The sequence below is a fragment of the Marmota monax genome, unplaced genomic scaffold, assembly GCF_021218885.2.
Source record: "Marmota monax isolate L192 unplaced genomic scaffold, Marmota_monax_Labrador192_F-V1.1 WCK01_AAM20220418_F8-fsc00017, whole genome shotgun sequence".
Taxonomy (NCBI): Eukaryota; Metazoa; Chordata; class Mammalia; order Rodentia; family Sciuridae; genus Marmota; species Marmota monax.
Genome location: NW_026695241.1, coordinates 4621676 through 4648800, shown reverse-complemented (window position 1 = coordinate 4648800; position 27125 = coordinate 4621676). Strand labels below are relative to the sequence as shown.

At 50.3% G+C, this 27125-nt stretch overlaps 1 protein-coding gene across 3 annotated transcripts in view; it reads left to right on the top strand.

Moving 5' to 3' along the window:
• The window catches only part of Slc24a4 (solute carrier family 24 member 4), a 132121-nt gene extending 105562 nt beyond the window's left edge, over nucleotides 1-26559 (top strand). For all 3 annotated transcript variants that reach the window (XM_058577761.1, XM_058577760.1, XM_046440623.2), the window contains 5 exons: nucleotides 9060-9226; nucleotides 13689-13803; nucleotides 16570-16682; nucleotides 19273-19338; nucleotides 20422-26559. In XM_058577761.1, coding sequence (XP_058433744.1) covers nucleotides 9060-9226; nucleotides 13689-13803; nucleotides 16570-16682; nucleotides 19273-19338; nucleotides 20422-20574 — 614 coding nt within the window. In that variant the 3' untranslated portion in view covers nucleotides 20575-26559. The remainder of the gene's footprint in view (nucleotides 1-9059; nucleotides 9227-13688; nucleotides 13804-16569; nucleotides 16683-19272; nucleotides 19339-20421) is intronic.
• The last annotated feature ends 566 nt before the right edge of the window (nucleotides 26560-27125 follow it).

Below are 27125 nucleotides of genomic sequence, written 5' to 3'. Positions count from 1 at the left end.
CGTGTCTCTGTGCCAGGCAGGGGCGACCAGAGGCAAGGGGCGGGCGGCGAGGCCCAGGCCAGGGGCGGCCCATCTTACAGGGGTGCTTCCTGCAGGCTCCGCAGAGTAGACTCACCGTCCACCCAGAACTGTCCGTCCCCATCTTGAGCTTCACGGAGACCTAGGGAATTAAGGATTTCAGATAGGGACCCACTGTCCCAAGCAAAATAGCGCTCTGATCCTCAGGGGCCCTGGGTAGGAGAGGTGCTGGTTCCCAGCAAAATCCCCCGATGGGCTTGCGGAGTCCTGTGCCAGCCCAGGACCTGGGCAAACCCCGCCATGGCAGGCCAGGGTGTCCTCTGTGCACCGTGGGCTCCCCCTACCTACAGCAGTGTTCAGGGTGGAGAAGGAACACGCTCCGTGAGTGTGGGGTCGTGATCAGCCAGGCCACGGCAGGCTCAGTCCTGCCTAGGCCACAGCAGGTGGGATGGAGGAGTAGTTCCCCGAAAGGAAATTAGCAGGCACTTGAGGTGAAGGGCCACCGTGTTGCTGGCCAGACAAGAACAGTGACTGCCCTCTGCGACCTGGAATCGCTCAAGTCCTGGAGACACCAACTCACGTTAGCAAAACTTCCAGGACCTGATGGAAAGACCCGGAAGCGTTTTCTGAAGTGAGCAGCATGTGGTACGTGACCACTTTCCTTATTTTCTGTAGGCCTCAGGCTTTGCCGTCTCTCTGGGAGACACTGCCCCTTCCAGGTCTGGCTGGTTCTTAGAGCAGATGGCGACTTCCAGGCGCCTGCCCTCCGTAGGCAAACCCACCACCCATACCTGGCGGTTGGACTGCAGGGATCACCTTCCTCCGTCCTAATCATCCCAGGGAAATGTACCCACTGGGGGCCAGCCCCGCAGAAACCACTCAGCCCTCGGCCTCCCGGCTTACCCCGTGTTGCCGTGGAAACCACCCTCCAGGCCAGAGCCAATGCTCTCCCCCTCCACCTGCCTCCTGGCCTGCGCTGGGGCTTCCCCTTGTAGCCCTGCCTGGTGCCCTGCCTCTGCCGCTAGAGACCTGGACACGCCTTCCATGACAGCCACGCCCGTCTGTGTGTCCTGCCTGATCAAGACGAATTCTAGGACGGAGGTGGGTTTGGCGAGATAATGTGCGTCTCAGCGTAACTTTGGAAATCGAGGGTCTGGAAGCAGACGCTTTAGAATCCCGGCAGGACTGAGGAACCTGTGTGTGAGCAAGTGCCCAGCCTCCGGTCAAGCCAGGAGACCAAACTCTGGGGCAGGACGTTGCGTGAGAGTGAAGCCGGAATTAAACAACGGGATGTTTTCAGCCAGGGTGGTGGGTGGGAACCCCTCCCTGCTGTCTCTGTCTTCATAACGCTTTGGCTTGGGACCCTTTGGTTATAAGTGATAAAAGCTGTGTTGGCTCAAGCAGGAAAGGGGACCTTGGGAGAGTATCTCCTGGAGCTGGGGGAGGGTGGGTGTCAGGATGAGCTGGAACCAGGAAACATCCCGGTCCCTGTCCCTCGTTCATCCCTTGACCCTCAGACCCACTTCTCCTCCCCTCCTGATTTCACCATCCAAGACACACACTGACGCTGGTCCCAGACGGGTTGACTCAGTCTGACGATAACACCCCCATCCCCCGTGCTGCTCAAAACCGTGGCTGAAAATAACCCTCCTAAGGGAGCGGGGCAAGTGCTGCCAGAGGTGTCCAGGGAATCCGAGCTCCCGGGCCCAGGTGGCCTGAGTTGGCACCAGCCAGGCCCGAGGCCCTGCTTCCAGGAGATCCGGGCCGTCAGTTCGGCCAGGTGTGATCAGGTTCTCTAATTTTTCCATCTCACTAGTGTTTCCTGGCGATGTTCTGGTCTCTTGGCACAAGTGGAAGGAGCATCTGACTTCATCCTCATAGTTTGTAGAAATTCTTTGCCGGGGAATTGGGCTTTCAAACGGTGACTCTCTCCTCCACGATGGTCATGTTTTCAATTTGCTTCTATTTCTGACCATCTTTTTCCTGATCTTGTCCTCACTTTCTGGGGGCCCTGAGGGCCTCCCCTGCAGTTGATGAGTCCTGAGTTCCGCTGGGGCTCGACCAGGGGCTGTGCTCTCCAGGGCTGGAGGAGAATCCCACAGCTGCCCGACTGAAGGGCTGACCGCCGAGCCTCAAAACTTGTACAAAAACTGTGCTCATCAGCTTCCATCACGGTGACGAGATACCTGAGAAAATCAACTTAAAGCTCTCTCCCAGTGAAGGCCCAAGCCTTCAGCACACGAGCCTTTGGGGAACATTCTAGATCCGAACTATAACAAACTCAGAGAGCCACGGGCTGAAATGGATCCATGCTGACAGACTGCCTCAGTAGAAAGGGGGGGCGTGCCGTTTACTCAGATTGACAGATAGCATCTTGTCCCCGAGCCCCAGTGTATTATCATCTCCCTATCTTAAGGTAAGAAAATGAGGCTCGGGAACTGCTTGCCCAGGGTCCACAGTGGAGGAATGACTGAATTTTGACAGAGGCAGACACCAGAATTTTGCCATTAGCTGTCCTGTCCTTGGCCTCTGACCACTGGACTTCAACTTTAGAGCAATTAGTAACAAAGCAGCCAATAAAGTGCCAAATTACCCAGAGCAGACTCTTGGAAAGCAGGAGGGTGTATCACCTCCTGATGGTGTGGCCAGGCTGGCGCAGTGGCCCCGGGAGCTGTTACCGGCTGTGTGTAAGGAGGGGCGGGGTTGGCGGTTAGGTACGAGGTACTAGGTCAACTTGGGTAGAGTTTCAATCATTCATATTTTTAAGATCCAAAACTTTACCAAAGAGAGAGCTCACCATGGGCTGGCGGGTTAACGGCTTCCAGAGGAATTAGAACAATGGGGAGGCTGGGGATCTGCCAAGTGAACGGAAGCGGGGGCCTAGCATCGTGGAAGCCTTCCACACCTTGACCATGACCATGACCACAGCAATAAACCTCTCTCTCATGTGATATCTATAAAAAGAAAACAAATGTCACGGAATAGTAATTAGCCTTCACGGCCTAGGACCGCTCTAATCTTTTCCATTTCTTTTTAAGAAAATGCTGGTTGCCATCCACTAATTGATTTCCCAGTCCACCAAGGGATCCCATCCAACCTTGCTTACCCTGTGTTGCCATGGAAACCACCCCCCAGGCCAAAGCCAACACACACTACAAGGGATCCATTGAGCCGGGTGTGGGGGCACACACCTGTAATCCCAGAGGCTCTGGAGGCTGAGGCAGGAGGATCTTGAGTTCAAGGCCGGCCTCAGCAACTTAGTGAGGCCCTAAGTAACTCAGCAAGACCCTGATCCACTTCAGTGTCTGTGAAATGAGAAACTTACCTGTGTCACTTGTGCCCATCTGCAGAGGCTCCTGGCCGTTGAGGTGTCTGGGATCACAGTTCCCCAAGGCGAACTCTGCCCCTGTGTACAGAGTCTAGGTCGATTCTAGAAATGCCTAAGGCCTCAGTGTGGCCCAGACGAGCTGCACTGTGGGCTGGCAAGAGCCTGAGAAGTCACAAGCCAGTCCCGCAGGAGACCTGCTTGTGTGGGATTAGAAGGTGCGGAAAGCATCTGCAGAGGAAGCTCCAGGCAGGCGATGTGTTTCAGATGCCGCATCTGGAAGGCACCCGCAGCCCAACTCACGGACGTCAAGCTAACCGTGTTCCCTGAGGTCACTATCACAAGCTGGCTGGAGGTTTTTCTTAATAAAGTATTTTTAATTATTTAGGAAGATTAAAAGCACAGGTGTTCAGAACTGAAGCAACTACTGCTGCCTACTTTGCAGTTTTTAAAATTGAGATCTAATTCATATACCATAAAGTTCACCCTTAAACATTCAAGGATTTTCTTGCTATTTTCACAAAGTTGTGTAACAATCACTAATACATAATTCCAGGACATTTTCATTATCCCAAAGAGAAATTCCACACCCACAAGCAATGGCCCCACTCCTTCCTCCTCCCTTTCCCTGGCAACCACTAAACTACACTCTGTCTCCACAGAGTTGCCTGTTGTGGACATTCCTAATAGCCACCTTTTGTGTCTAGCTTTTTCCCTGTAATAATGATTTCAAGGTTCACATAGCCTGGGCCAGTACTTCATTCCTCTTCATGGGCAAGTAATATTCTTTTGTGTTTGCATACCATATTTTGTTTATCCATTCATCACTTGCATTATTTGGGCTCTTTCTTTTTTGGCTGTAATGAATAATTCTGCCATGACTATTTGCATACAAGCTTTCATATCAACATTTTTTTTCGTTCCCCTTGGGTATATAGGAATAGAATTGCTGTATTATATAGCAGTTCTCTGGTTAACTCTCTGGTTAACTCTTTGAGTTTTCTAAGAAGACATTTGACACTCCCACCAGTGATGTGTGAGTGTTCTTATTTTTCCCACAACCAGTAATATTTGTTATTTGTCTTTTTTTTGTGTGTGCACCAGAGATTGGACCAGGGGCACTTACTTCAGCCCTTTTTGTTTTGTTTTGTTTGGAGACAGGGTCTCTCTAAGTTGCTTAGGACCTCACCAAGTTGCTGAGGCTGGCTTCAAACTCATGATCCTCCTGCCTCGGCCTCTGGAGTGGCTGAGATTGCAGGTGTGCACCACCACACCCAGCTGTTATTTATCTTTTTTACTGTAGTTATGCTTGTGAGTGTGAAACTGTTTTGAATTGCATTTTCCTAGTGGCTAAAGATTGTGAGCATTTTTTAATAGGTTTATTTGGCCATTCATGTACCTTTTTTGAAGAACTGTCTATTCAAATCCCTTTGCCTATTTTTTAAAATTAGGGTATTATATTGTTTTGTTTGGGCAATTGATGAACTGTGAGGATTCTTTATATATTTTGGACTCTAGGTCCTTATCAGATAATATGATTTGCGAGTTAGGGGGAGTTCCCCTCAGTTTTTCATTAGTGTCCTATAAATCACTAAGTTCTTTAATTTTGATAAAATCTGATGTATTTTTTCTTTCATTGCTTGTGATTTGGGTGTCATTTAAGAAGCCATTGACTAATCTTATAGCATAAAGAGCTGTGTTATTTCTTCCTTTCCAATCTGAAATCCCATGTTTTCTTCTATTGTTTTATAGTTGTAGTCCTTATATTTACATCTTCAATCTTTTAAAAAAAAACCTTGATGTGGTGTGAGGTAGGAAACCAGTTCCATCATTTGCACATGGATATCCAGTTTGCAGCATTTGTTGAAGACTGTTCTTTCCCTATTGAAATGTGTCTTTGTTGTTATTTTTTTGAGGTATCAGTGACAATAGAGTGCATTTTGACACATCCTGCATACTTGGAGTACAACTTCCCATTCTGGTGATTGAACATGGGCATGTATTCCTATGTGAACGTAGGAAAGTCATGCCTGATTCATTCCACGGTTTTTCCTATTTCCATCCCCCCCTTCATTCCCCTCTGTCTAGTCCAATAACCTTCTGTTCTTCCTCCCCCCACTTAACCTGAGTCGGCATCCGCCTGTCAGAACGCTCCACCTTTGGTTCGGGGGTTGGCTTATTCCATTCAGCCTGGTCATCTCCAGCTCCATCCATTTAGCAGCAGATGCCATCATTTATGCAAGTGTCTTGACACCCTTGTCGCGTGTCAGCTGACCTTGAACGTAGGGCTTATTTGTGGGCTCTAAATTCTAGTCCCCTTCCCTCGTGCCGGCAGCTCCTCTTATTTGTAGAGCTCTGTAGTCAGTGTTAGGCTCAGAGTGTCTGAAGTCTCCAGTTTTGTCCTTTTCAAGTTTGTTTTGGCTCTTCTGGGTCCTTTGAGTTTCCATGTGGATTTTCAGCTCAGTTTGAGAATTTCTGTAGAAAAACTCCTTGGGATTCTAACGGGGATTGCATCGACTCTGTGAGCCCTTTGGGGAATACTGGTTTCTTAATAATATTACAATTGTCCGTGGGCTGGGGTTGTGGCTCAGTGGTAGAGCACTTGCCTAGCACGTGTGAGGCCCTGGGTTCGTTCGATTCTCAGCATCACATTAAATAAATAAATAAATAAATAAATAAATAAATAAATAAATAAATAAAATAAGGGCATTGTGTCCATCTACAACTAATAAAAATATTTTTTAAAAGATTACATTGTCCAGTCCACAAACAGGACATCACCCATTTATTTAGGTCTTCTTAATTTCTTTCAATGATGTTTGGTAGTTTTCAACTTATAAATCTTGTACTTTTGTTACACAAATATAGGTAGTAATTTTTTTTTTTGATGATGCTATACATGGAATGGTTTCCTTAATTTCATGTCTGGATTATTCGTTGTTAGTGTATAGAAGTAAATTGAATTTTGTATATTGATCTCATATCTTTCAACGTGGCTGAGCCTGTTGATTCTGTGTGTGATTGTGCATTCCTTACAGTTTTCCATATACAAATCCAGTCATCTATGCAGAAGGACAGTGTTATTTCTTCCTTTCCAATCTGAAGGACCTTTACTTCTTTTTCTTGCCCGATTTCCTTGGCTAAAACCTCTAGGACTAGACTGAATAGAAGGGGTAAGAGCAGAGCTTTTTTGTTCAACCCAAAGGATTTTTTAATTGTCCTTGTGATTTCTTCCTCCATCACAGTTATTTAGGAGTGTGCTATTTAGCTTCCACACATCTGTGAATCTTCCCGTTTCCCAGTTACTGATCACCGACTCCATTCCACTGTGGAACATACTCCCTGATGTCAGTCCCAATGCATTGACTCTTGTCTCGCAGCCTGACACCTGGGCTGGCCTGGAGAAGGTTCTGGAGACTGTCCTAATGCGTATATCAATGCTCTCCATCAGATTGGGGGTTCTCCATCACGAGTTCTCATTCTTCCTCTCCTTTCCCCCTCCCCCCACCTCCCAGGACGCCCGTTTATCTGCTTGGTGTTCACAGGTCGCTGAGGCCTGGTCATTTTCCTTCTTTCTTTTTTCTTTCTGATCCTCAGGTTGGATTATCTTCAAGGTTGTTGACTTTTTAATTTCTGCCTGCTCAAATCCGCTGTGGAACTCCTCTAGTGGATCTTTCAGCTCAGTTACTGTACTTCCTGATTCCAGAATTGCTGTGTTTTTTAAGTCACTTTGATCTCTTTATTCATATTTTCCAGTGAAATTCTCGTACTTTCTAGTATCATTCTCACGCTTTTCTTTAGTTGTTGTAGACATAAAAAACCCCTATGTATATATTTTTAGATTAGCCAACTAAGTTTTTGTCTTATGAACCCAACCTCTGGACTTCCTTGTGAAGGTCATATTGGCGCTTCTTTTCCTGTGTCTGGGCAATATTATTTTGCATATCTCATAATTTTTTTGTCATTGTTATAGAAACACCGTATTGTCATATATTTAAAATAACAAAATGTGGAAACTCTAGAAATCACATTCTTCCCGCTTTCCAGGGTGTGACATTGTTGTTGCTACTGTTATCATTGTCATTTGTTTGTTTAGTGATTCTTATGAACTAATTCTGTAAAATGTGAATTCTTGGCTGGGCAAGGCCACCCGGTCTGTGCTGGATCACTCTAGAGGCTCATAACCAGGCAGACGCTTCCCTAGATACTGAACTCAGCAGCCCCCATCTTTGCTGAGGGGCTCCGTGTCGTTTGGGGTCGCGCCTTCAACTTTTAGACACGAAGTTTCAGACTCTGCATTTGCCTTTGCTTTTTGCTGTCACAGAGCCTCAGGGTCAGGCAGAGGTGAGAACTTAGGACGACCTCAACTCTCCTGACCCTGGGAACCACCTGGCAGCGCTGCGTATGTGCTGGGTCCTTGAGATCTGCAGGAACACGTGGGAGCTTTGTCAAGCCCCTGTCAATAGCTCATTCCCTATTGTTTTTCCTAACTGTGATCTGCCACTTGGGCACATGATTTGATGATTGCTTCTGACTGTTTTCAACAAAACCCCAAGGAAAAGGCTCTTTACACCAGGTTCAGATATGTAGACGGTCTTAAAAGTGGGGACTTCCAGGAAGCACCAGAGAGGTCCATAACAGTAATTCTGGGGGTGCGGGGGGGGGGGGCTTCCCAAGTGCTCTGCAGAGGTTTCCTAGGAGGGTAGATACAGGCTCTTGGAGGCCCTTTCACAGGTTTGGAAACTCAGTCACAACCTGCCCCCTCTGGTGGCCGTAAGTGGGACTGCAGGCTGCTGGTTGGCAGGTGAGAGGGACTGGAAATGGGGAAAGTGAGAACCCCGCAGCTCACTGCTCTTCCGGGGACCTCGCTGATGTCTTAAATAGACATCCTGGATTGCCACAAGCCTTTGACTGATTTCTGGAGTTCTGAAAAAAAAATATTGTCACCATTTTTGCCATTGTCCCCACTGCTTTTACAGAGAATTTCCAAAGGTCCTTCCTGCACTGCCATCCACACACCCATACTGGGTGTCTCATTAAGGACACTACTTGCTCTCGGTGACTTACTGAGGCCACCTTTCCTTGGCTGAATTGTGTGTGAATTCCTTGGCAGGGTCCAGTGTTGGGGACCGCCAGCCCAGGCACACACCTTAGGCTAGTCTGTACCTGCCATAGGCTGACTGTGTGACCTTGGTCGAAGAAGCTGGAGATCCGAGTACTGACTGTGTGCTGGGCTCTGTGCCGAGGTCTCAGACTGCGTCACGTCGTTCTTGCAACAACCAAGAGATTTTGTTCCTACTTAACAGATGAAGAAATGAATAGTATACAAAATGGCCAGCGCTGTGTCGATGATCGCCACATTGTTGTATTTGCATGACTGTTATCCTCGGGGAAGGAAGTGACACTGATGGGGTCACTCAAGGTCATTTGAATTCCAGCCGTGGGATTCCGGAGCTCAACCACATCCACATCCCAGCTCCCTGGCCAGGTTCCTCCCTGGCCTGGGTCTCACCTCCCGAGTCCTAACAAATGAAGGATTTGAATAGACTACAGTTAGCCAGTCTGCACATGCTTACTGCTTTGTCCTGCTGCTTCCAGAGTGACAATGTTATGGAAGTCTAGGGTTCTGGGAAGTGATGTTCTTTGGTTTGGCTCGCAGCTGTGTAACCCCGTGTCTCTCTCCCCCTTCCCTCCTTGCTTTCCCCACCCCCTGCAGAAGCACGAGGGGACAAGGCCAAGTGGGTGTTCACCTGGCCCCTCATCTTCCTCCTGTGTGTCACCATCCCCAACTGCAGCCAGCCCCGCTGGGAGAAGCTGTTCATGGTCACCTTCATCACCGCCACGCTGTGGATCGCCGTCTTCTCCTATTTCATGGTGTGGCTGGTGAGTGGTGGGAGCGGCGGGTGGACTGGACAGCCAGCCCCTCTCCAGCAGAGGAGAAAGGCTGGGCTCAAGGCACTGCTGTGCCACCTCAGGGCCAGTGGCTTATTGCTCAGTGGACAAGGGTTTAAACACAGTGCGGGTGCTGTGCTGGGTGCCAGGGGCTTGGCCGTAGCTTGTGCTCACCTCTGAGGCGGGCGGGCGGGAGGGACAGGGACTTCACACAGGTGAACGGCAGGATGGACGGAGGATTCTGACGGTGGGGGGGAGGGCGACTGATCACAGGCCCCCTGACTTCTGGGTTCCCCAGGGGAACGCAAAGGAAAGGGGCTGGGGCCGTGGGAGATGATGGTGGACGCAGGTGGCTCTCCCCAGGACCCCCCAGTGCTCCTCTCCCTTCGCCTATGCCCAGCACTGCTGTAAGCACCCCATGTGAACTCCCTCACGACAACCCCATGGGACAAGTGCTGTATTGTCCCCGTTTTACAGATGAGGAAACTGAGGCATAGAGAGAGTGAGGGTCTCGCCCAAGGTTACACCATCAGTGAGTGCTAGAGGTGGAATTAGAACCCCAATATCGGCCTCCTGGTCTGTGGCCTCCACCCACACCATGAGCTGCCTCTCACTTTATGCCTGGAGTTCCCGTGCCTGTGGATGGAGGTTTTGCAGCTTCTCGAAAGCTCCTCGGGCCACACTCGACGGCTCCCTGTACAAACCCCTCGCTGGCTGGGCCAGGCTACGCAAGAACCCAAGGTGCTCCTGGTGCTGCGTGTCCCAGCCAGAGGGCCCCTGTCCTCCTCCTCAGCCAGAGTGGAAGCCCAGGAGCAAGGAGAACGGTTTCCATGTGGCTGCCTTCCCACGGGTGGGTGGTGAAGCTCATCTGTCGCCCACTCACGCTTTGGTGGCCCCCTTGGGTCACTGCATTCTCCCCAGACACCTGGGTGGAGGCAAGCGAGGCTTGACTTGAGAGGCAGCAGGGCCAGGTGGCTTTCCCTGTGGTCACAGGGCCACCTCCCTCAACTCCAGAGGAACCACACAGCTCAGTGTGAACAAAAGTGGAGGGGGGAGGGCGGGAGTCACAGGAGAACAGATGCCAATGCCAGTCCTGCCTCTTGGGAGCCACTGGCCTGAGCAAGTGACTCAGCTCCCTGGGCCAAGGTGGCCCCCTCTGTGAAGCGAGTGACCCGTGCTGTCTTGTAAGGCTGTTGGAGCCTGTTTTAGCAGCTGCTGTGACCAAGAACCCTGACAAGAACAATCTTAGAGAAGGAAAAGATTATTTGGGATCTCGGTTCCATGGAAGGCCAGCTCCGCTGCTCTGGGCCCAGGGTGAGGCAGCGCATCGTGGGGGAGGGCTGTGGGGGAGGAGGAAAGCAGCTCAGGACATGGCCCCCAGGAAGCAGGGAGAGAGCTCCCCTCACCAGCAAGGAAATATAAACCCCAGGGACCCACTTCCTCCATCCACCCTCTACCGCCTAGGTACCACCCAGTTAGTCCCCATCAGTGGATTAACGCACCGATTAGTTTAAGGCTCTCAAAACCCAATCATTTCACCTCTAAGCCTTGTCTCACCTGCGAGCTTCGGGGAACACCTCATAGAGCCGAACGCCCCAGGCACACAGGCAACCCTGGTTCTGCTCCCAGCCAACCCCATCACACCCTCCTTGCCCTCCCCAAGCAGTGCGCGAGCCCAGGCAGGAGTCCGATAGGATTCTGAGCAGCTTTTGGGAGCTGTCGTGCAGGGCAGGAGGAAGGGGGCTTTCCTGTGTTGGAAAGAACTGGAAAGAGCTACTCTGCAAAACCCCCAGGACGAGGTGACAGAGAGCACAAACACTGTGCCTTGAATTTGCACATCTTAATTTTTCTGAAGCAAAACTACCCACCAGGCCATCTTTATATTTAAACACAGCATTCAGTGGGTTTTCTTACAACGTGTATTCCCCAAACAACATCCCAGGTAAACAGGGTTTTGTGGCATTTGGAAGATCAAATTAATGAAGGTATGGAATCTTCCTTCTCTAGTTACAGAAATCAGCGGCCTGGGTCGCTCCGCTCTGGTCAGCTGCAGGGCCGGACCCCCGACCTGCACATCCTTCACCTACGAATCCCACTGCCGTTTCTTAAACCAGAGACATGGTGGCTTGGCCCAGGGTCAGGGGCCACCTTGCTGGGGCCCTCTTACCTGTGGTTTTGAACTTCAGATGGCCTGGTTGGGGGGTCTGACAGTGCCAGCAAGGTTTGCTGGGAGCAATGCCCTTGCTGTCACTGTGCCCTGGTTAGGGTGCCAGGGTGAAGTCCCCTACCTGCCTTTTCCCTCTCTCGCCCCCAAAGCTTCAGGGAAAATAATTCTTGAATGTGAGCATCCACAGGGAGGGACCTTAGAAGTGGATCACCCTTTTCCCCAGCACAGTTAGGGACACTGAGGACCAAGGTCACACAGGTAGTCAGGACAGAGTTGGGACCTACCCTGGGGCTCTGGATATGGCTTTCCTTCCCTTTCTGAAGCCTAAGCGTCAGGAGACTCAGAGGCCGCAGGGTTGGAGCCAGGCTGAAGCAGGGCTCGCGTGGCATCCCTGATCCTAAACATGCTGGGTGCTGTGGCACCCCGCAAAGGCTGCCTGCATTCTAGCCCCCCGTCACTCTGTAGTTAAAGAGGGAGGAAGCCCTAGTAATCCCAGGGTAACCCCGTTTCTGTGCTCATGGTGTCCAGAGTCACCAATTATAAACCTGTTGGCCCCTCCTGGTCTGGCCTGTGCAGAGCCCCTTCGAGCCCGTGTGGATGAAGCACTGACGGCTCCTTCTTCCTTTTTGCCCCCCACTCTCTCCCTCTGTGCCCGGCTGAGAACAATCTCATCAGCACAGGGTGATCTGAGAAAATGACGCCTCACTCGAGAGCAGGGAGGGACTTCAAGTAGCGCTGAACAGACCCTCTTAGTGGGTCTGCTGTCCTCAGACCCCTCAGTAAAACTTTCTCCCAACAGGGACATCTTTTAAGACCAGACACTGGCTGCCGGCCAGGGCCGAGCTTTGCACTTAGAAAGCATGCCCGGTCCGGGGCTCTCTGAGCCCCAGGAAGCCTGATCCCCAGTCTCCTTGCCCCCAAAGATAGCAAAACAAATGATTGAAGCAGAAGGGGAGATGCCACCGTGGACATCTGCCACGAGCCAGGTGCTGTCACCTTGCATTTTCTCATTTGTCCTTGTCAACAAGCCCATTTGACAGGTGAGGGGCTGAGGCTCAGAGGAGCAAGTTGGCTCACCCAGGGTCACACAGCCGCTCGTGGGATTGGAATGGGTAGCTGAGATGTGAAGGGCTCTCGGGTGCCACTGTCTGGATCTCTAGATGGAGAGGCAGAGCAGAGCTGAGGGCTTGGTGAGCCGGGTGGTCCAGATGCTTCCAGGGCTTTCCATCTGACAGCTGCTCTGACCCCACCATCCCTCCAGGGTCTGACATTCATTAGTAGAGTGTGTGACTGTGCACCAAGAGCTTTAAGAGCCTGTCTATCCTTTGATCCAGAGTTTTACCTCTTGGAAGTTATCCTAAGGTGGCAAAAAGCCAAAGATGTACGCACAGGACAGCGTGATGGAAAGGCTGGAGCACCAGCTGTAGGGGCAGAAACTTGGCTCAGAATCCTTGCTCCATTGATAACCAGCTGTGTGTCCATGGCACTGTGGCTTAACCTCTCTGACCCTCAGTTGGCATAACAATCATGCTTCCCTCATCTGTGGGTGGTAAATGATAGATTACATGAGATTGTGGAAAACACATCGTACTGTACCTGGTACACAGTAAGTGCTCAATAAATACTGTCATAGGCAGTGATGTTATAACAGCAAAAAAGAAAACAGCTAAATATCCAGTAGGGAGGAATTGGCTAGCATTTTATAGCCATAAATGAAATGTAAGTGTCAGCTAAAATGTGTTGTAGATGACGATTCCAACGGAAAGGTGTCCCCAGGGTCATTATGTGAAACAGTTACAAAAGAGATGTTGGTGGTGTACTTGGACTTCATTTTTCCTAACATATACACACACCAAAAACAAGGTCTGGAACCTTCTGAAACGTTGTGCCCAGACCAGCAGCCACACCAACCCCGGGGCCTTTAGGAAGGCAAGTCCTCAGGCTTCCCCCAGAACTCTGGGGTGGGGCCTGGTAGTCTGCATTGGCACCAGCCCTGCAGGGGTTTCCTGAATGCTCAAGTTTGAGGCCCACGGCTGTCCTAAGAGCTGAGCAGTGGCTGTCTGGAGTCCTAAGAAATGGGAGGTCATTGTATTTTATCTTGTAAATGTTTTGAGACATAGTACTTGTTCAATCAGGGGAAAAAGCACACTCAAGAGATACTTTTAAAACTGAACCATATTCCAGATTTTCCCCTCAGTGACAGCAACCTCATGTTCAAGCTAAAAGCGCACAGGGTGGGGACGGTTCTGGGGGTGTCAGGCGGGCTCACTCCTGCCTCTCTTGCAGGTGACCATCATCGGATACACCCTGGGGATCCCCGACGTCATCATGGGCATCACCTTCCTGGCCGCAGGCACCAGTGTCCCCGACTGCATGGCCAGCTTGATCGTGGCCAGACAAGGTATGGGTTGAGTCTCATCCCGGCAGCCATCAGCAGTGCCTTGCGGCCCCCTCGTCTTCCTGCCCAAGTGTAGTTGGCCAGGTGTGGCTCTGAGGGTGGCAGATGTCCAGTCCTGGTACAAGGGAGATGGTCACATCCGGAAGCATCACATCTTAGATGCCATCCATGGGGAGAGCAGGTCCCGTGATGAGCTCCTGGAGGTGTTTGGAAGCATTCACTCTAGTGGTTGTCATAAAATGAATCTAAGCCAGGCCCAGTAGCACACGCCCGTAATCCCTGCAGCTTGGGAGGCTGAGGCAGGAGAATTGTGAGTTCAAAGCCAGCCTCAGCAAAAGTGAGATGCTAAGCAATTCAGTGAGACCCTGTCTCTAAATAAAATACAAAATAGGGTTGGGGATGTGGCTCAGTGGTTGAATACCCCTGAGTTCAATCCCCAGTACCGCCCCCCCCACAAAGAAGAATCTATCTTGTGACCTCCAGCCTCCAAAGTGAGACTCCACACAGCCAGCAAGCTGACAGGAGCCGTGTCCCAGGGCCAGGAAGGGAAAATGAGCATCCTCTTCATCTTCTGGCTTTAGAAGACAGAGTGTTTTGCCCCAGTGGTCTCCTTGTGAGCCTGCTGAGCAGCCACGTGGCGCAGGAGAAGGGCTGCTGTGCGGGCTCTGAGGGCAGAACCTAAGAGCCGTCCAAAGTCCCGCCTTTCTCTTCGGCTCCTTTTCTGCCAGTGAGCGGGCCTCTCAGAGTAGACTTCCAGGTTGATCCGGTGGACTCAGTGGGAGGTCAAGACGGCAAGAGACCTCAGTTTAAGTGACTGGCCCTGGGGTTCAGGCTGTGGGGGGGGGGGTCATGATGTGAGAAACTTCAGGGTTTGAGTGGGGGTCCCAGGGAAGTCACTGCAGGTCTCCTTTTGGAACAAGGGACAGATGGTCTCCTTGGCCCACCTGTGGTGGTCTGAGGAAGGACACCATCACAGAGTGGCTATGATGAACTGAAGGCGTACAGAAAAGCAGGGAGCCTGAGACCCAGACTGGGGTGCATCATTGTCATAAGGGTGACAGAATTGCTGTGATTGACAGAATCCCACCGGCATGGTAAGATTAGGTAGCTTCTCAACAGCGAAGGGCGTAAGAAACCGTGTTCAGAGTCTGCTGCGCCACGCAGAAGACCAGCAGCATGCTTTGAAGCGGAGTTCTGCACCCTGAGCTCCCTGCAGGCTCCCAGCTCAAGTGTGGTCCACTGACATCGACCTGGAAGCCTGGGAGAAATGGGCCTCTGGGCCCTGCCCCAGTCCCACCAAACCGGATCTGCGTGTTAACAAAACCTCCCTCCACCCCCGGGTGATTTGGTGCTCATCAAGGTTGAGTCACGGCCCTAAGAGTCCTCGAGGAGTCACACCAGATGCCACAGATGCTGCGTAGTGTGGGGACTCCAGCAACCCTGAGGAGCACCTGTCTCCTCTCCAAACTCCCGCACCTTTTCTCCTCCCTCCCTGTCTGGCAAGCCCCGTGTCCTCACCAGGCACCAGCCGCTGGTCCAGAACAGTCCTGCGTGTTCCTGAGTTTTGCCAGACTAGGATCCTGGGAGGCCAGGTTCCCAGAGCTGCGGCCCCTCACAGGACTAAGCCGCCAAGACACTGAGGTCACTCGGAACAGCGCCTGGCAGGAAGGAGCAGGAACATCCGCCCAGCCCTGCAGACCTTGGGGGGCCTCGTGTGCAGGAGTCAGCAGATGACAGCAGCCAGGATGGGAGGGGGTGGGCCCTCGCCCAGATGTTGGTCAGAGCTGCCGGGCTGCCCAGCCACCAAGCAGTGTCATGGCATAGGTACTGTGAGCCAGGCTTGCTCATCCTGCAGACCTTTGTGTGTGTCAAATTAGGGCTGAATGGGAAGTTAGAACGGACTTCAGCCAGCACGAGTCTTATTTATAAATTTGCTCTCTGCACTTTAATCCCCCTCAAGAGATTGAGCCCCTCAGCTGGTGTAGCTGGTTTGAGACTGGACAGTGGGCATGGCCCCCAGTCTCTGAGATGCTTCTGTTCTGTTTGGAGAAAGTTTACCCTTTAGGAATGACCAAGGCGTGAGATCTGATGCCCTGTGATCCTGGCCAAGGCCAGGGTACCTTTGCCTGGGCCACAAGCAGGACCCTGATGGTTTGTTATAAAGGGTGCCGGACCAGGCGTCCTGACAACTGGCCACTCACACTGTGCCCTTCATCATCGGCCCCATGAGAATGATCTTGTTCCCAACTCCCCAGCACAACTGGAGCACTAAGTGAGGCAGAGCTCATGGTGGGTCCTCAGAGAATGTCAGCTGAAGGTCAGAGTTCAAGGTCAAGGTGTGGGCAGGGTTGATTCTGAGGCAGGGAGAATCCCGCCCAAGCCCCTGTCCTGACCTTCTGGGCTGTCTTCCTCTTCAGTACCTTTCTCCCTGTGTCCTCCCAATCACATTGGATTAGGGCTCACCCTAATGACCTCATCTTAACCTCTCACCTTGTCAGAGGCCCTGCCTCCAATAAGGTACCACCCTGGAGAACTGGGGGTTAGGACATCAACAAGTGAGTCTGAGGGCCACGATTCAACCCGTAACAGGGTCTTTTAAATTTTTTGAAGGGAGAAGATCTTAAACCTCACAAGAAAGGTCTTAGGAAAGTAGGGTCCATGAGGAGGGGATTCCTTTCTAAGGAATAGCACTGAGAGGACAGTTGTGAGAAAGAACACAGGTTTCCAGAGACCTGCTCTTGATGACAGAAATGTGTTGGTGGTCCCCAGGCCTTGGCGACATGGCGGTGTCCAACACCATAGGAAGCAATGTGTTCGACATCCTGGTGGGGCTCGGCATCCCATGGGGCCTGCAGACCATGGTCATTAGTTATGGATCCACGGTAAGTTCCCCCAGTGCCCAAGGAAACAGGTGGGTGCACTTAGCCCAGGGTTTAGGAGATGTGCCTGTCTCCATCCTTGGCACCTTGGCACCCACCTTCTTTTTTCTTCACGTATGTCCTATTGGTGCGCTGTAATTGTATGTAGGAATGGGATTTGTTGTTCCATACTCATACTTGCATGCAAAATAGCAACATGATCTGGCTCATATCCCTCCCCAGCCCTCTCCCCTCCCTCCCTTCTTCCCACCCCCTGGTTCCTTTCCTCTACTGATCTCTCCCTGATTTGCGGGAGATCCCCACCACCCCCAACTTTCTTTTCCTTTTTCCTCTCCAGCTTCCACATAGGAGAGAAAATATTCCATCTTTAACCTTCTGAGTTTGACTTATTTTATTTAATATAATGGACTCCAGTTCCATCGATTTTCCTACAAATGGGCATATTTCTTTTTCTTTATGGCTGAGTAAGAGTCCATTTTCTTTATCCATTCACCTGTGGATGGACCCCTAGGCTGGTCCATAATTGGCTATTATGAATCATGCTGCTGTGAACGTGGATGTGCGTGTATCACTGTAGTAAGATGATTCTAATTCTTTAGGACAAATACTGAGGCGTGGTACAGCTGGGTCATACGGTGGTTCCATGCCTAGTCTTTTGAAGAAACTCCATACTGATTTCCATAGTGGTTGTACTAATAGGATTTTACGTCCCAACAACAGTGTTAAAGTGTTCTATTTTCTCCATATCCTCCCCAGCATTTATTATTGTTTGTGTTCTTGCTGACTGCTGCCTGACTGGTGTGAGATGAGATCTCAGTGTAGTCTTGATTTGCATTTCCCTAATTGCTAATGATGTTGGATATTTTTTCATATATTTGTTGGCCATTTGTATTTCTTCTTTTGAGAAGTGCCTGTTTAATTCATTTGCCCATTTAGTAATTGAGTGGTTTGACTTTTTGGTGTAAATCGTTTTGAGTTCTTTACATATTCTAGATATTGATCCTCTGTCAGAAGAGTAGCTACCAAAGACTTTCGCCCCCTCTGTAGGTTCTCCCTTCACATTTCTGTTTCCTTTCCTGTGCAGAAGCTCTTTAATCTGATGCTGTCCCATTAATCAACTTATTTCCTGAGCTTCAGGGATCCTATTGAGAAAATCGTTGCCCGTGCCCATGTGCTGGAGCATTGACCCTACTTTTCTTCTAGGAGCTGCATAATTGCTGATCTAATTCCTAGGCCTTTGATCCATTTTGAGTTGACTTTTGTGCAAGGTGAGAGACAGGGTCTAGTTTCATTCTTCTACATGTGGATAACCAGTTTTCCCAGCCTCATTTGTTGAAAAGGCTGTCTTTTCTCCAGGGTGTGTTTTTGGCACCGTTGTCAAGGATCAGACGACTGTAGATGTGTGGGTTTGCCCTGTGTATTCTCTTGTGTACCATTGGTTGTGTGTCTGTTTCTGGGCCAGGGCCATGCAGCTTTTGTTGCTATGGCTCTGTAGAATAATTTGAAGTCAGGTATTGTGATGCCTCCAGGGTTGCTTTTTGGGCTTAGAATTGCTTTGGCTATTCTGGGTCTTTTATTCTTCCAAATGAATTTTAGAACCATTTTTTTCTTATTTTGTGAAGATTGCCATTGGTATTTTGTGGGGAGCATTGAATCTGTATATTGCGTTTGGTGGTAATGATGTTTAACAACATTAATCCTGCCTATCCAGGAACATGGGAGGCCTCTCTATCTTCTGAGGTCTTCCCCAGTTCCCTTCTTCAGTGTTCTATAGTTTTCATTGTTCAGGCTTTTCACCTCCATGGTTAGATTTATTCTTTTTTTTTTTTTTTTTTTTTTTGAGGCTATTGTGGATGGAATTGATTTCCTGATTTCTTTCTTGGACGCTTCATTGTTGATATATAGGAAAGCTACTGATTTTTGTATGTTGGTTATTGACCCACTACTTTGCCAAATTGCTTATTAGCTCAAGCCGTCTTTTAGTAGAGTTTTTTTGGATCTTCTAGGTATAGGATCCCATCATCTGCAAACAGTGATTATTTGACTTCCTCCTTTCCTATTTTTATCCCTCTTATTTCCCTCTCTTGCCTAATTGTTCTGGCTAGACTCTCCAGCACTATGTTACCCAGGAGGGTGGGAGTGGACATCCTTGTCTTGTCCCGGGTTTTAAAGGAGATGTTTTCAGTTCTTCCCATTTACTACGAGGTTGGCTTTGGGTTTTTCACGTATGGCCTTTATGATGTTGAGGTGGGTTCCTTCCATTCCTCGTGTCTTTAAGTGTTTTTATCATGAATGGGGCACACACTTCTTTGACAGAACAGACTGGGGTGGGGGGGTCTCAATAAGGGAGCCCATGTTTGCCGAGGGCTGTTCATGCTTCCACCTCTTATCTCAGCCCGTCCCCCTCCCAGGCCCCTTCCTCAGAGAGCAGAGTCCAGGTTGAACCCACATTGTCCAGACCCCTGGCCATGCGCTTACCCGAGGACCCTGTGTTCTCCTGAGCAGGGAGTGAATAAGCCTGAGCGCTCTGGGCATTCACAGTGGATTGGCCACGCAGCCAAGAGGCTCAGGGCCCCTGTGTTTGCTTTTCCAGGTCAAGATCAACAGTCGGGGTCTGGTCTATTCTGTGGTGCTGCTGCTGGGCTCCGTCGCGCTCACCGTGAGTGTTTATAATTCTAAAAGAGAAGCCTCACGCAGGCCTCATTTCATCTGCTTCTGCCTCGTCACTTGCAAGACTCCAAACACCTCCTTGTCCCCTGCCTCTGGCATAAGACAAAGTGGAGCAAAGGTGTACACCCACATGTACTCCAAACCCAGTTTTTCCCAAGAGCATCGACCAACACTACTAAGCACTTTCCTGAGCAGATGAGATATCACAGGGGAAGTGAATTGCATTTCCTTTCTTCTTGCTGCCTTGTCCAGTGCCTTCTCTAGTGCCAGGGGACAGAAATTCTTCCCATCTGAGCTGACAGGAGGGGGTGTGGCAGGCCTCAGGATGACACTTGGCAGTCAAGGCTTCCCTACTGCATGTGCCTAGGCCTGAGCTGAGCACTTTACTTCTCTGATCCTTGCTGCTCCCTGATGAGGGTAGTGCAGGTATCATTCCCATTTTGCAGAAGAAATCGAGGCTCGGGGAGTGGGGTAAGTAATTGGCCCCAGGTCACAGACTAAGGAAACAGCAAATCTAAGATTCAAACCAGGTTGGTCTGATTTACAGAGCTGTGTGCTCTGCAGAGGTAACCGGTCCAGCCCTCGGAAGCCTTGATTCAGTCATCAGAGGAAAACAGTGGGGGGAAGCGTGCCCCACCCCCCCCAAATGCAGTGGAGGGACACACACACACACACACACACACAGAAAGGGATGCCCAGACTGCAGTTTGCCAAGAATGGGGACCTTGGGAGCCTTGGGAAATATGTCAAGGAAGAAAGACAGGCCACGTTCTGAGGCCAAGATAAAGACCTGCTTGTCTCTCCACAAGGCCTGGGCTGGGGGACTTGTGCACCTGAGGGGGTGGCCCTGCCTGGGGAGGTCAGCAGGACTGGGCCGTCGACTCTCCCCGGCATGGGACAGGGCTATACTCAGGGCTGTTTCTGGTGAAACCAAGGAGAAGCCCATCGGGGACCATTTGCCCTTGTCTCCGTTCTGCAGCTCCAGGGTTTGTGACTTACACGTTACGTTTTGGTAAAAACGCCTTCTGTGTCCCTCTTCCCCAAGCCCAACTCTTACACTCTGTCCCCCCAGGTCCTCGGCATCCACCTCAACAAATGGCGGCTGGATCGGAAGCTGGGCATCTACGTGCTGGTTCTCTACGCCATCTTCCTGTGCTTCTCCATAATGATAGAGTTTAACGTCTTCACCTTCGTCAACCTGCCCATGTGCCGAGAAGACGATTAGAGCTGAGCCACCACCCCGCGCCGTCCTGGCCGCCCACCACACTGGCGTCCTTCTCTCTCCCTCCCCCGCCACAGGTCCCTCCTGCCTCAGCCACCACCATCTGTCCTTTCATGAGCTGGAAGGAAGGGCCATCGTGGTCTTTGCCTGGTCCCAGCCCAGGCTGCTGGCCTGCTCCTTGGAGTCAGCCCCCAAGGCAGGGTCCTGAGTTAAGCAGCTCCACAGGCCCCTGAGCTGCCAGCTGTGGGGACATGGAGTGTCCCATCTCTTGCACACTTCTGCATGCAGCTTGTCTTTCTCCTCCATGGGCAGGCTCAGAAACGAGGCGGTCGGTGCCCACGAGGTCTCCCTGGGCAAGTGCAAAACAAAAGTGCCACTCTATAGTGTCAGCTCGGGGCCAGAGGAGTGAGTTCCTCAGGCAACATGTGTCCCCAGGAGCCTCTGACTTCTGCCGGAAGCACTCACGGTTTGGAAGAGGTCACCCTGCTGGGGTTGGAGACCATGACAGCAGACATTCTACTCCTTTTTCTGGAAAAATTAGAAGAATGGCAACATTTCTTTCACACCAGAAGAGAGAAACTGCAAATACTCTTATCCTTTTTATTTCTGCAGAGAATGAGCAATGAAATATTTAAAAATAAAACATCCGACAGATCATCATACTTGAAAAATATCATTCCACACTAAAAGATCATGATGGGGACCCCAAAAGGTCACCCCTGTACAAAAATGAAACCTCTGTGTCTCGTCTTGCATCGACGTGGAGATGTTTGGTTTGGAATATAGAAAAAGGTGAAGGACCAACGTGGAAACCGGTGCTAACTCAGAGACACAGTGAGGACTGCAGTTCACTGCTCGACATTCCAGACCTTCTGTGTGAGGCAATGCACTGTCTGTCCAGGTTTGTCATTTCTGTAATGTTTTAGATTCATAACCCCCCTGTGGAAAGACGCAGTTGTTTATATGCCCAGCCAATTCCATAACTGATGGTTTTAGTGACAAGAAAGACAGATTTCCTTTAAAACCATGAATTGCTCTCTGGTTAGCTAGAGGCAAGTCTGAAAAACATATCTTGGAAATTTTTAGAGCTAATTTTCTTGAAACTCATAGTTTACTACATATGAAAGGCCGGGGATAGGAGACTGATTAAAAATAGAGAAGCATGGAACCATGTTCAACTGCTCTAAAATGTATATTGAAAAGATTTATGAACACAAACCTTTCCTGGGTTCTCAAAAGCAAGCACAAATTAATTTTCTATAGAGAGTGTTCTTTTATTTTTTTAACGTTTCTATCGCAAAAGTCTACCGGATCTGATGCACTTTTAATATTGAGATATTTTGCACAGGAGAAGATGTGGGAGCCACCCCTGTCGATGTCAGAGGAAAGGTTTTTAGTGATTCACCAGAAATCGCTTTAAACTTGGCAATGAGTTTAACTCCAGTAGCTAACCCCCTCCTGAGACACCAAGCTCATGACCCACGTTGGAATTTGTGACTATGCGAGGCCTCCGGAATTCCAAAAGGAGGAAGTGTTCAAGCCTGCGTCCCCAAGTTCCCTTAAGCATGACCCTGTGGTGGGACTTGGCTCCCAGCACCAGTTTCCATCCAGGACTCACATCAGTATTAGAGTGACACCATATCAATGCTTCTCTTTCTGTTTCTCTACCCAGAGCCTGGGCTCAGGGGCCTTCAAATCGAGAAAAAAGGATTTTCCTAAAAAACTGGCTAAGCCGGATGGGAGGGAGCCCATGCAGCAGTAGAAACTTAGCTGCAAGAGGTTTCAGAGCCACCAGGGACCACTCTGGGTCTGAATAGCTTAGTTCAAAACACACACACACACACACACACACACACGCAGGGATAGTTTTTCCCACATATTCATTTGGTCTTGGGCAGGTCAAGTGATCTAGTTTAGTGGCCAACGGTAGCATGCTTGTCCAAGCGCCACCCCACTGCCCCTCCCCAGCTGAGCCAGTGCATGTGGGTTGGCCAGCCTGGGGCAGCAGGCATGGGCGTGAGTTTGCACTTGTGGTTGGTTCTTTTTGTTTAAGTCAAAACCTCATCAAATATTTAACTGGCTCCTGGATTCCCCAGATCATCTCCTAAGATCTGTTCTTATCTGAAGTCTTTTTTCTTTTTCTGAAAAAGACTAAAAATCATTTTTAGATATGACAAGGACCAGGGTACGTGGTCCCTGAAGATGTCCCTGCTGGGTTTCAATTCACTGAGTCCCTGTGTAACTTTCAGAGAATATATCCTAATCGCCCTCCTCTCTGCAGAATCCATTTGAGGTTATAAAGTCGACTACAGCTGCAGCTAGAGACTATGAAGTTATGTTTTTAATATGTAGTATGCTCCTCTTAGCTAATGTTCTTTGGACTTTAATGTGCCAACGTAATGTCCTTAAAAGGCTCTATGCATTTATGAAACCTAGAATACTTTATGAACAGTGTAGGTGAAAAATTCTCTGTTTTTAACTATATATATTTCCATCACAAGTTTAAGAGTTGCTTGATGATTTAGGCCTTCATTTTTTAACTTACACTTTCAGCCCATGCCCTTTATTTTTATCTCCAAAGCTAATTAGCATGGGGTAATTATTTCTGCTACAAAATAGACAAAAAATACATTAAGCTCTTCTCTGGGGGGCAGAAAAGCAAAAGGAACCATGTACTCAGGTAGAAAGTGTCTATAGAAGCAGGGGCAGGTGATTCCTGCTTCTGGTCTGGGATTTGTCCTTACTGGCCCAAGGATTAGGGTGGACAGTGTGGAGTGTCTTGGGAACCTGACCCTGAAGGAAGGTTCTGGGTCAGCGGCTGTGAGAGACGGAAGGTTAAGGGCACTGTGGACAGTCAGTGTGGCCCCGTTGCTTACCCCGTCCTTCCTATAACACGGTCTGGAGTCTGTTGGCCTCTGCTTCTCCCTGTCACCTGCCAGCACCTGTGCACACACCTGACTACAGGTGTGTGTCTGCGCCTGGTCATTCCCTTCCCCACCTGTGAGGGCTCTTCCTGGCTTTTGCCTGTCTGCCCCTGCCTTTACAGACCCGAGCAGCCAATAGGCACTCACCTTCCCCGAGCCCTCACCAGGGTTTGCACACCACCCAAGCACAGTCCTGAAGACAGGGACCGAAAGCCCCAGCCTAGGCTGCCCAGGGTCTAGGTTTTTCCAACCTTCTCTTCCTGGACACAAGGATTTGCAAGCTCAAACGCTGCAGCAGCCCACCCTTCAGAGAACCCTGGACTCCCCAGCAGGCAGGAACTCGGGAAGGGCGCAGGTGGCATCTTGGCCCCACACCTGCCTTTCCTCTTGGCCTTCCTCCTCCTGGAACTCTAAGGCCCCTCCCTCTCCTCAAGATGGGGGTGGAGAAGGCCAGAAGGACAGGGAGAGGGTCAGCTCATTGCTTCTGGGGAAAGTGGGAGAGAAGCCCAGCACTAGCAGGGAGCAGATGCATCCGGGATGCCTGTGGTCCCTGTCTGGAGCAGCCCTGTTGCCACGTCGTGTCCTTAGAAACTTCTAGAAATTCCTGGAAATGCTCTCTGGTTAGCTCTTGGGTGGCAGGAGGTCCCTCATCCCCACACACCTTGGACCCACTGCCCTCTCCATATGGACTCGCCCAAAGAGCATCCGAGCCCTCGCCAGGCGAGAGCGCTCCCTCCCGGGGTTTCTGGTCTCTGCGGCTCCTCACATGAGCCCCTGGAGCATGAGGCCTACCAGCCGTGGGGCAGGGGCCTTCCTGTTCTCTGGGTAACTATGCCCCACTGTGTCAGTTGTGTGGGAACGAGAGGGAGGGTCTTTCACCGTCCAGATCTACAAGGCGGAGAACCAGGGTCCGCGGCCTCCCGCCAGGTCCTGTCACGGGAACCTTGGCCTCATGCAAAGGACTCTTCCCCACAGGGCCCATTCCACGGGTGCAGATTTTAAAAAGGCATTTCCACTTAGGTTGTTGCAGTTGCTTGTTAATAAAGAAACCTGAAACTGGACGCTAGCTTCATACTTCACCTGGAACCTGGCAGCTAGCTAGCGGGTGGACATGGGGCTTGTCACAGGGCTGCCCAGCTCCAGCAAGTGGGTGCCGCGTGAGATCAGGAGGGATGCCCTCTCGACCCCAGGTGGAGCAGTCTTTCCCAGGAAGCCAGCTGAGTGGTATCCAAGCTTTGATTCTTCTATGGAGATTTTTTTAAATCCTAACTTTTCCATCACAGATGGCTTGCAGGTTCTACTCATTGCTGCCAAGCCCTCACACGTCCTAGGCACACACTGGTAGGGACTAGTGGCCCTGCTTTGTGTCCTCTTTGACCTTCGTGCTTCTAGGACGTTGTGTCCACTCTTACAGAGTCAGTATCCAGTTGTCCAAGTTGTGAATCTTCATCCCGCCTCGTGTCCACCTGAAATCCCACCCTCTTCCAATCCCTGTAGCCTCCAAGAGGCATCTCTGAAGGGCAGGGCCTCAACCGTGTGGTTGTTCCATCCATTGGATTTTCGGGGCTGGGGATTGGCTACTCCTTCGTTAAAAGCCCGGTGACAAATTCCAGCATAATCCACACCTATCCCACAGTGTTGCCAGAATTCAAGCAGCTGTTCCTTATGCACCTGGGTGGTTGGGACTTTTCCATTTATAAGGCCAACAAACTTGTTGATTCTGGGGGGAGTATGTGCCCTCCCCACCCCGTCCCTGGAAAACAACATTTTAAAGCTACCAGAGGAACGTGCAGCTTTTGGTTTCTAGAGGCAGGGCTTGGTATGACCAGCCTTTGTGCCCAGAGGGAGGGACCCAGACAGCAGAGCCCTCCTGCCAGCACTCCAGGGGAATCCCCCAGGGGACACGTGGTCCCCTTTTAACAGGAGGACGCCTCTCCTCCCCCTGAAAATTCAAGGCTTTTCTGTTTTTCCAAATAAAATTTCCTAGGGTTTTTTTTTCCTGACCACTGGGCATCCTGTCTCACCTTCCATCCCTGACCCTCTGAGCTGTAGACTCTGTGACCACACTGTCCACACTGCCCAAGGCTTGTACCAGGGAATTTGGGGACCCAGCAAACAGAGATGTGGCTGAGCTTCTTTGGGGGATCCCTGTGGGTGGCTGCTAGTCTAGGAGCCCAAGTCTCCAGCTCAGAGCACTAGCTCCCTGGCAGGGTGCCCTCTGCCCGGACCTCCCTTCCAGCTGGGAGTAGCTGCTGGTGTCTGTGCACAAAGGGAGCTTTGATTCCCTAGAGAGGAGGAAGGCTGCTGGCCACTTGGGGCCAGGCCCGTGGGCAGATGCAGGATCACCAAGGCAAGGACCCAGCGTGCACAGGCCAGGCACTACGAGATGCCAAGAGGCGGGCTGGGCATGGCTTCCCCCAGGTATTTGGATCTTCCTAGGGCCCACCTTGACTTACCAAGTAGCAGGTGATCAGGGTTGTCTTGGGTCCTGAAAGGACCTTGTTAAAAAACAGCGCAAACCAAGAACATCTAGGGCAGGCCACACATGGCCTGGGTCCCCCATGAGACACTTTGAGCGTGCTGGGCTGCACCCTTATATTTGTTCATTCTCTCAGAGCAGGAGCAATGGGTTGGAAAGTTGTAAATAATAAATATATTTATGCCGCTATTTATTTTTTCAATAACTGTGACCTCCTGCACTGTGAATGCTCTGTGACATGAAATTCTTAGTTTAATAAAACTGTCATTAAATTTGAATGAATTGACATTCTTGGTTCCTAAACACTGGCATGAGTTTACTTTTGTTGTAAAGAAAAATCTAGAGTAAATACAAACTGAACCTTTATGAGAAATCTGGCGGTCAGTATTGTAATGCAATATATCAAAAGTCTGTACACTGTCAATAAAATAAGTGACCACAAATTGTCTTTCCCTACACAGAACTTCTATTCATGTTTTCATAGACCTACATATTTGTATTTTTTGAAAGAATTACACTGGAATAAGAGCCATTGAAAACCATTTTTATTTGCATATGGAGAAAAAAAATAAACGTCAAAAAGGATGAGAAGTTGGAGCTTTTAATTACAATGGTTGGAAATGAATAAAGCAAATGATGTATCTGGCTAGCATGATCGGGCCCAGAATGACCTTTCTTACCTCGCCAGCTCCATGAACATGGGACCTGTGGTCCCTTGCACCCCCGTCAGAAGGGCCCCCACTTGCTTGTGTCGCCATCTTGAAATTCTTAAGACCTTTTAGAAAGGGGTCCCACGTTCACATTTTGCACTGGGCTCTGTAAATTATGTAGGCAGTCCTGTTCCTCAGGAAGACGGTTTCTGTCTTCTGCTCTTGTGTGGTGGGAGATGGAGTCTGGGAGATGGAAGTTCTGGCTAATTCCTTCATCCTGTGGTCCACCCACCCTGGCTGCCACCAAACACCTTAGCACACCTGTGAATCGCTTGGTCATCTTGTGAAAAAGCAGACTCTGGGTCAGCAGGAGAGGGTGGGACCCCAGGCACTGCAGTTCTAGCAAGTTCCCAGGATGCAGCCGGTCCATGCCGAGTGGTGAGAAGGTAGTTTGGTCCTCCTCGGTGTGATCTTGCCACTCGAGCTGGTTCCCAGGCTCCA